General features: G+C 46.6%; 1 protein-coding gene across 1 annotated transcript; it reads right to left on the bottom strand.

Annotated features, from left to right (window-relative positions):
- Positions 1-6,830: 6,830 nt before the first annotated feature.
- Positions 6,831-7,901, bottom strand: LOC125917247 (proto-oncogene Mas). The gene has a single exon (XM_049623497.1). The coding sequence runs from the start codon at positions 7,899-7,901 to the stop codon at positions 6,924-6,926; it is 978 nt and encodes a 325-aa protein (XP_049479454.1). The 3' UTR covers positions 6,831-6,923.
- Between the last annotated feature and the right edge of the window lie 1,598 nt (positions 7,902-9,499).

Raw genomic sequence — 9,499 nt, 5'->3', positions numbered from 1 at the left:
GTACTCACTAATCACTCTGAATTGGCTTCCTCTCTTTCCTGTCTGCATATCTCAATCCCTCCCTCGCTCCTCAGGGTGACCTCCTAAATAAATTGCTTGCACCAAATCCTTGCCTCGGGATCTGCTTCGCAGGGAACTTGCTGACTCTCACACAGCTGGTAGGTGGAAAGTCAGATGTTAAGTTCTAGTTTTCTCACTCCAAGGGCAGGGCCCTTCTCTCTGCCTGCCTTACAGTAAAAGCAAAAGCGGTCTCTGCCTCAGGCATTCAGTTCTGGTGTTGGCTGAGGCCTTAGAAAGGGAGTGTTAACTCTCAGTTAATTCCTTCCTTGAATGACCTAAACCAGAGCTCCTTACAAAGATACTAATCTTGATCACACTGCTTTGTAAAAGTGTTATACTTGGGGAACTGGTCCTATCTTCAGCAGGATAGAGCTGATGTGTCAAGACTGGTTATCGTTAAGTAAATTTGGAATTTAGAGACTTACGGGGCACAGAAGACTGGAGAAGACAGAATAGTGACACACACATTTTCTGTATGATAAACAGAATACCCCAAACCTAAATGCCTTCCTTCGAAAACAATGTGTTTATCTACGTTGCTTAAAACTCACCAGTCTAGAGCTAAACTACATTCTCGTATAGAAGGGGATGTTTTGGGATCTGATTCTCAGTTTGGGGCTCCTCCAAAAGAGTTTCATCTGTGTCTGTACTTCCCTGTATCATTTGAATCATCAGCTTTCTGTTGGGTAAGATCTGTACTTCACACTGAGTCTCTTTGACATCTCAACTCTTTGTGTTAACACTCATATGTACACATTTAAAAATAATAATTAGCATAAGAAGATCTCCTTATCCAAGGATGACTAGTTTTAGTAAAAGTTTGTTAAAAGGGAATCTTATTAAAATGAGGACCAAAATTTCATAATAAATCCTGGGGAGGGGGCAGCGGGAGGCTTAATACATTACCTCAAAAAGTAAAATTCAAATTATGAAAAAGTTTTTCATTTTGCCTTTATCAAAATTTATTGTAATGTTGTGCACCTAAAACTAATGCAATGTTATCTGTCAATTATATGTCAATGAAACAGGAGGGAAAAAACTTGTAGTTTCAACCACATGCTAATTGGTTTAAGTGGGAAAACAGTAGTTGATTTTTGGCCTCTTGGAAAAGTTCACTCTCAGGAAGGTTCCTGTCAGAAGACAGTTGCCATGTTGTAAGAAACTCTAGCCACACCAAGAGATCAAGTGTAGGAACTCTGGACAATCTCTCCAACTGAGCCCACAGCCATCTATCAACGCTAAGAGTGTGCCATCTTGGATGCCCCACCCTGTACAGCCTTCAGACCCCTGCTGCCTCCACCAACATCTGGCCGCAGCTACAAGAGACCTCAATTGGACAGCACGCAGCTAAGCTCAGTCAACCCATAGATCCTTGAGAAGTGACAAATTTTCATTTTCAGTCACAGGAAAAAAAGTTAATAATTTTTGGAATAATTTTTCTGTGAAAATTGTACCTACCAAAATTGTACCTCACACAAGTGTGGGGGCTCCCCTTAGCCAAGGGCACCTTGAGTTTCCTCAGAATAAAAAGGGAGCCTACGTGCAGAGAAATGCAGCTAGATCTGTAGATGTGATATGGGTAAGATGTGGAAGATTTCTTCTAGTTGCTTCTATACTTGTGAAAAAGAAAGCAAACCATCAGCTGAGAGTAAGGGCAAGAAAGAGACAGTGAGAGACTGAGAAAGAGAAGGTGGGAAATGGTCATCCAGGAACTTGGGTCCCAGGAAAGCACTCCTGAGTGGCCGACATATGAACAGGATGTAGATGGATAAATGAAGGTTGCTGGGTTACAAAGAGGGAAGAGCAATCTATGCAAAGGGAAGAGCATCGCTGGGGTGACAGGGTGACTATTGGTGTCATTCACTGAGAAAGGAATATAAAAAGAATGGTGCACCTGGCATTGAGTCCAAATGTCCTTTAGGTGGTTGGATACACAGGACTGGAGCCCAGCAGAGTCTGGTCAATCAGAGGGATGGGAGTGTCATGGATAGGTGAGCCATTATGGATCAAGAAAGCAAGGGAGAGTGTGCGGAATGAGAGAGCAGAGGTCCAGCCTCTGAATCATGGAAAACACAACCATTTAAGGAAGGAGCAGGGAAGGGCAAGGGAAGAGGTGGAAAGCCTCCAAATCGGTAGGCTGGGATTAAAAATGAGAGCTAGAGGGAAAGTGGCCAACTAGAACTCAAGAAAAGAGATATTTTCAAAAAAAGTATGAGCAGTGTGTCCGGTGCCATAGAAGGGTAGGTAGAAAAGAGCCTGTCGGACACGGCAATATGGAGGTCACTCATATTCCAAGCTGGGCTGGATTCTGTGTGGAGGGATGAACCATAGCTGAGTCCATACTGCAAGTGTGGAGGAGCCTTTCCAGAAGGTTGTCTGTGAAGAAAGGGAGATGAGACAGAAGCTGAATAGGACTAGAGGGATTGGCTTTTGTTTTTTGACAGTTGGTTTGTGTTAAGATGGGAGTGACCCGAGCTTGGGAGGGAGCAGTGATCCCGCCACTGCAGCAAGTAAGGAGCGCCTGCTCCTCCAGGGGCTGGGGCCACAGCCACGAGCAAAAGGAAGTCCTGCCCTCCAGCAGCGTATCCTCCAGAATGAACAAACCCACGGAGGGACGAGCAACAGGACAATGAGATGAGCTCTGAGGAGAAAAGGAGCCAATTGGGGAGAGATGGGAGGCTGGTGGCCATGGGGGGGTGAGGGGAGTGGGGGGCACCTCCCTGCTGAGGTGACATCTGACAAGAAGCCTGAGGGAAGAGGGGAGGTGAGCAGGGACCTGGCGTGGGGGGAGGACAATCCAAGTAGAATGAACATCAAAGCTCATCAAAGTGAAAACCCATAGGTGGGAGTGCACTTGGCATCTTCACAGGATTCCTAGGAAGCAGGTGTGGCTGGAAGAGGAGCCCCACTAACCCCAGGGAGAGTTAGGGGAGTTGGGTCATGTAGAAGCCTAAGACCACTATCAGGACTTGGCTTTTTACAGAAAATAAAATAAATAAAAATAAAATAAAACAAAACAAAATTTAAAAAGTAACATTGGTTGCTAATACAGGAGTAAGACGACTATCTGAGAGAGCAATGGACAGGAAAATGTGGAAGGGGAGAGAAATCTTCAGGCAAGAGAGAAAGAAGGGACAATGTTGATGACGTCACCCTGGACAGAGGAGAGCCTTGGAGAGTTGTTGCCTAATGGCCTTGATTGGCTTTCAGTAATCTATGAAGCAAGGTGGTGAGGAAAGAGTGGCAGTGGGGAGAAAGGTGTCAGACGGAGAGATGAGGAGGGAGAGGGTTTGGAAGAGCTGCCCAGGGCATGATTCATGAAGAGGGACCAAGCTGTTAAGACCTTGACTGTGCAGAAGCCCTCCTCCACGAGTGACCGCCTCAATGCCGTGTCCCACGGGCTCTTTTCTACCTACACCTTCTGTGGCACCGGACACACTGCTCACACTTTTCTTGAAAATATCTCTTTTCTTGAGTTCTAGTTGGCCACCTTCCCTCCAGCTCTCATTTTTAATCCTAGCCTACAGATTTAGAGGCTTCCCACCTCTTCCCTTGCCCTTCCCTGCTCCCTCCTTAAATGGTCGGGTTCTCTGTGCTGCTCGGCAGCCTGGTTTGGATCAGGGACAACCAGACGAAGGGCAAATGGAAGAGCAAGAGGGCAAGGGCAAGGGAATCAAGGGGGACAGTGAGAGTGACTGTGTCAGGGACACCAGAGGTCTCATTGCACAGAGACAGAGATGACACAGAGGGGACACATAGATGTGGCAGACACAGAGGTCAGGGACAGGTGGTCTCAGTGGGTAGAAGTTCAAAGCAGTGGGGGTCAGAAAGTGAATGATGTGAAGGACAGGAGATCACGGTCAGAAGGCAGACCTGTGGGATTTTTGTTTGTGGGAGTAGATTGGTGAGTTGTTGTAAGGCTCAAGTGTAGCCCAGAAAGGAGAACAGCTGAGGTCACCGGGTCACCTCACCACCTGATGGAGGCCAGTGGGGGACTTGTGGCGATACGAAATTGGACCACCACCCACGGCCAGGCTGGATGTCAGTAAGAATGGGTGTGGAGAGGAGGCCCAGGGACTCTGTTCCAAGAATCTTGAAGAATATGATGATGGAAGACCAAAGACAACGGCATCAAAGAGAGAGGAGTGGGGTGGAAAGCAGGACCATGTGGATCTCCAAGGTCTGCTGCTCCAGCCAGCCCATACAAGTGACAGCAACTGGCCCTGCTTCTCCTTCGCCACCGCCTGCCTTTGCTCATGCCGCACTCTTTTGGGGAATCCCCTCCTCCCTGACCCACTGAAATCCTACCTGCCCTCAAGCAACCAAAGGACACCTCCATGAAACACTCCTTTTTTACTACACGAGGTGGGATTTCACCTTCCTCTTGATGGCAACACCACTTTGTTTAGAACACTCCCCTAACATTGATCTGTGCCCATCTTGGAGCTGTAGATACACGTGTGTGTCTTCCTCTCTGATTCTAGAACACAGGGGCTTGTTTACATCATGGAGTTTGGCAGAGCAGACCATCCAGGCATATTTGTTCCCTTCATCAAGGACAGTCATTATATCTGAACATGCTCCTCCCAGGCTCAGGGAATTCTCAGAAACGGCACCCCCTGGCCTACAATGACTCAGGCCAAGTGTCTAAATGCACAAGGGGTACAAGTTAGCTAGTCAACTCTCCATATATGCATATTGACTTAAATCTTCTTGCTTGAGTTTTAATCTTATAGTTCACTTTAGGGAATGTGTTTAGGTAAAAGAGAGGAATTCGTCCTTACAACACTGACAAACTGAATCCTACCTGTTTGCCAGGCCTTGCTCTTTAAAAGGTCAGAAGAATTTTTATATTTATGGTCACATTCAATTTCCCCACCTTATCTGCAGGAAGGCAATTGATGAAGGCTTCTTATGAGTTCATCGTATTTTCCGTGGGCGAAAACTCCTTGTTTCCCACGGGTCTTCAGGTTCCTCTTTGAGACCAAATATCCCTTTGAGATGAGATGAGGCAGATCCCTTTCTATTGCCCCAGAGGCCAGCACAGCACTGGGGGGATGGTGGCAAACAGAGGAGAGAGCTCTGACCTCCGTATTCTGTTCTGTCCCAGGGAAGATGCTCTGTTTTCCATCAAAAACAAGATCATTCTAAATGTCAGTGCTCCACACCCATCTGGGCTCCTGAAAGCAAGCTGCCTGGTTTCTGAATCAGATGTCATCCCCCACAGAAGAGCCGCTTGCCTCCAAAGTCGGCTGGGCGGGAGGGACTCAATCATCTCCCCCAATGAAGTTGCCCCCATGATCAGCTCACACGCAGTCATTTCTTTCAAAGTCAGAAGATGGAGATGAAGGAGACAGCAACAGAGAATCCTTTCATCACAGCGTCTGTGACCCTTCGGAGACAAATGGTTAAGACAAATCCTAATGGGCTCATTTATGGGAGTGAACAGTTTACTCCCCTAGACCCACACAAAGCATGGCCACTTTCATGGGGCACCTAGAAGGGGCAGAATGAGATGAAACGTAGTAACGTAGTCTATGGGCCACAGTAGGTTTCACGGGTGAAACCCAGGACACACTGTAAAGACTTAGACACAAGTCGTGGCAAGCAAGCAGAGCACTAAGGTACTGACAAAGCCCTGCAAAGATTTTCTTGGGAAAAATGCCCAGGGCCCCTCCAAGATGTGGCCACTCTCATCAGCCCCTGCTGTTGTGCCTTCTCCCAAGACTAGAGCAAAGAAGTGCTCAGGAGGAGAGGAAGTCCGAAGCACAGAAACCTGCATCTGGCTGCAGGTGAGAACCTTGTGGCCATAAATAACCCATCACTTCATCATTTCATTTCATGGGGGTGGGATGGGAGGCTCCAAAAGCACAATCACCCTCACAAAGTCATGAATTGAGTTCCATTCATGAAAACTTATATCAAGCAAAGGATTTCCCAACAGACTTCCATTACATCAAGCATTCCCACAGAGGGAAGGAAAAGCCATGTGAAACTCCTCTACTGGTGGCCAAATGTGTTTCTTCACAACCTCAGATGATGCTCTAACACATGGCTAGTTGGATGTTATAACATCTGCAGATGTTTTCAGTAGAGGTGCCGTGCTGTGAAAGGCTTTCACGCTTCAAGCAGACAGAAGACCTTCATAAATTTACATTTAACATTTGAAAACACACAGCAATATTTGTATATAATAGAGCTGTGTGTGTGTGTGTGCACGCGTGCGTGCATGTATGTGTGCGTGTTACAAATCAGAGGAGTGTATTTCTTCTTCCACTTCATGGAGTGAGGAAAAGACTAACATTTATTGAACGTTGACAATGTGCCAAGCGCTATTCACACTGTATCTCCCCATTTTATCCTCACTACAAGCCTGGGGACTATTACTATTAAACATTTTATAAGAGAGGAAATGGGGTTCTGAGAGGTCAAACCACTTGCTTGAGGTCACACAGGCAGCAAATGACAGAGTCGGTCTGACTCCAAAAGCCCATGTTCTTCCTGCCATATCGCTCCACCTTCTCAAGTTCCAGCAAGTGCTTTCATTAACTTTTCCTGTACTCATCTGTAAACCTTCCTGCTAGAGTAGTTTCTACAGTTCATGGGGAAATGTTGCTGGAAAAGCTGAGGAGGAACAAAATGTTTTTTTTATAGGTACAGAAATGATAGAGGTCCGACACATTTTTAGGCTTTTTCAGAAGATACAGTACAAGAATACAGTCTAGCCTCCTCATTAGTCTCTCATGCACATGGGATGGGTGTCCTTCTGTGTCTTATTTAGGACATATGGAAGTGGTATTCCAAGCACAAAGTACAAATGATCTGTGTCCCACCATCTTGTCCACTGTTCCCTGCCACCATGCTCAGACCACAGTCTCAATCGTGGTGGTGTTGCTGTTGTCTTCCTGGCGCCTGGGTTGCATTTCATCTTTGAAAGCCCTGGTCAGAACCACTTTTAAGGACTCCTTGAACCGCTTCTTCCTACTACTGCCCACAAAGAAGTAAATAAAAGGGTTGGCGCTGCTGTTGATGGTGGAGAAGAGAAGAGAAATGTCGTGCAAGTTCCCGAAGGCTGACCAATACTCATAATACAGCAGGTAGAGGAGCCTCATGGGCATGGCGAAAATGAGGAATATGATGATGGTGACCATGATGACTATGTACAGCTTTGAGGAATGGGCCGTCCACGTGTTCTTGCGGATCTTAATCACCAGGATGGTGCTGGACACCACCATGAGAGGAGTAAAGACCAGGAAGCTCAGGGTGGCTATAAAGATGATCACCGCCCTGCAGTCACTTCGAGAGTGACCCTGTCTTTCACTGTCAATGCACATGACATATTCCATGGTGGTCACTAAGCATGACAGTGCCCACAGGAGGGCACAGACAAACGCCGACTGGTGCTTGGGGCGATGGCATCGGTACCAGATGGGGTACAGGACAGACAGGCACCTCTCCACGCTAATGGCCGTCAACAGATAGAGGCCCGTGTTGTAGCCAAACAGAAACGTCACCGATAATGTGACAATCGTGTAGTAATAGCCAGAAGAGAGCTCATAATCTAAAGCATAGTCGACCGACAGAATAAAAATACAAAAGAGCAGTGAGATGTCTGCTATAGACAAGTGGGTGATGTAGACGGTGAAGGGGTTTCTTTTCATCCGGAAGCAGAGGAACCAGAGGAGGAGCCCATTTTCAACAAAGCCCAGAGGGGAAATGCTCATAATCACCCAGTGCACGACCGGGATTTCCCGATGCAGGTCCCCGACCGAGGTGTTCCTGGCAGTCGAGGTGTTCGTGGACTTCTCGTCGACGGACGATGTCATGTTCGACACCTCCATGAGGAGGCCGGGGGCAGGGGCTCTTCAGGTAATTTTCTATAAACAAGTAAAACAAAAACACACCATGAAAAGTGATGCATTGGGGTAGCAGGGAGAATCTCAGCTATGGGTCGTAAACTTCATGTTGCTAACAAATATGTTTAAGCTGTACAGCTGTCTCTCTGACAATGATAAAACTAGACATTTCTGCAGAAAAGAGAACTGACTTAATGACTTGTTGATCCTCCAATAGCCCTTAATCCTGTATTATTGTTTGCTTGTGGCTCAGGGCCAACAGGGATCCAGCAAAGCAGAGAGGGGCAGAACTCTTGGGGTCCATTTCCCGTCTGGCCCAACTTTCTGAATGGCATTTTGAAAATCATTCATCTCCCATCACTCTGTCTCCCATCCTGAGGAACCAGATTAATCGCATTCACATGCAAAGATAAAATATATGTGTGGTCCATGTTGTCATTGTTATTATTTTTTTGATGCAGAAAGTGCCACAAGCAATGCGTAAATGATCGGGAAGAGGTACCCAAATTATGTTCAACAGTGTTCCGATATTTTTGAAAGTGTGAACAATTAGAAGGCATTTTTGTCTTATGTGGTTTCAATACCTGTGGCAAAACCAGACACCTATCCAGCCTAGGTGTGTGGTGCAAGCCAACATGCCCTGAGGGACAGATGGTGAGCCCTTGCGAGGTGTGGTCGTCTCCCCACAAGGCACAGGCCAGACCATGCAGGAAAACACTACTGATGTTCAACAAAGCACTCACTTGAAACCAATAAAAATGCTAAATATTTGAGACTGCAAAGCAAAGATTCTCAGAAACTTTCTATCACACTTTTATGAATTGTGAACTAAATGTATGCACAGGCCCCGCCCTCATCCTGTTACTTAACAAACACACAGATGCCACTTCCTCCCCCTCGACAAAGGACAAGGTAGGCAGCCACAGATACCCTCGCCCTGGTGCCAAGTTTAACTTGTCCTTGACCTTCTGTTGTGGTCATGAAATCGTTGTCATTTTGATGGTAGTCGTGAAACACTGTTCCTTCTTTGCTTTTTGAACTTTGACCTTGTAGGCCAGGGTCCCTACAAGTGCAAAATAATTAACCTTAAGGAAGTTGATCAAACCAATATTTTAAATTAATAGAAATCTGCCCTTTTCTCACAAGCTTCCCTGAGGCAGAACAGTACAGGATGCGATATTTTATGAAGTTTGCACATCTCAATGACATGATATTTTGGGACTGAGTCAGCACAAGTCCAGCATCGGCACGGCCTCGTGTTTTGAGCTCAGTGCAGCTGTGCCTGAAACCCAGATGAGCAGGCAGCCTGCTGAGAAGGACAGTTACCCCCCAGAGCTGTGATCCAGGAACCCAGGGGCCCTCTGCCTCTACTGTCCCCATCCCCCATCTCCTAACACTTCCCTTAGCTGCTCTGATAAGGGATGGGAAATTATTTTTACTAGGGCAAGCTCTCCTTTCATTGCCTAATTAAACAGAAGATATAGACCCAATACCCCCAGGAGCCCAACACAAGGACCAGAATTCAGAATACCATGGCACGGTTGGCCGGAGATCTGCTGTAGAGACCAGCCTTTGCTAGAAGT

The sequence above is a fragment of the Panthera uncia genome, unplaced genomic scaffold (genome assembly GCF_023721935.1).
Source record: "Panthera uncia isolate 11264 unplaced genomic scaffold, Puncia_PCG_1.0 HiC_scaffold_1615, whole genome shotgun sequence".
Classification (NCBI taxonomy): domain Eukaryota; kingdom Metazoa; phylum Chordata; class Mammalia; order Carnivora; family Felidae; genus Panthera; species Panthera uncia.
The sequence above is the reverse complement of the archived record's forward strand: the minus strand, read 5'-3'. Positions and strand labels throughout refer to the sequence as shown.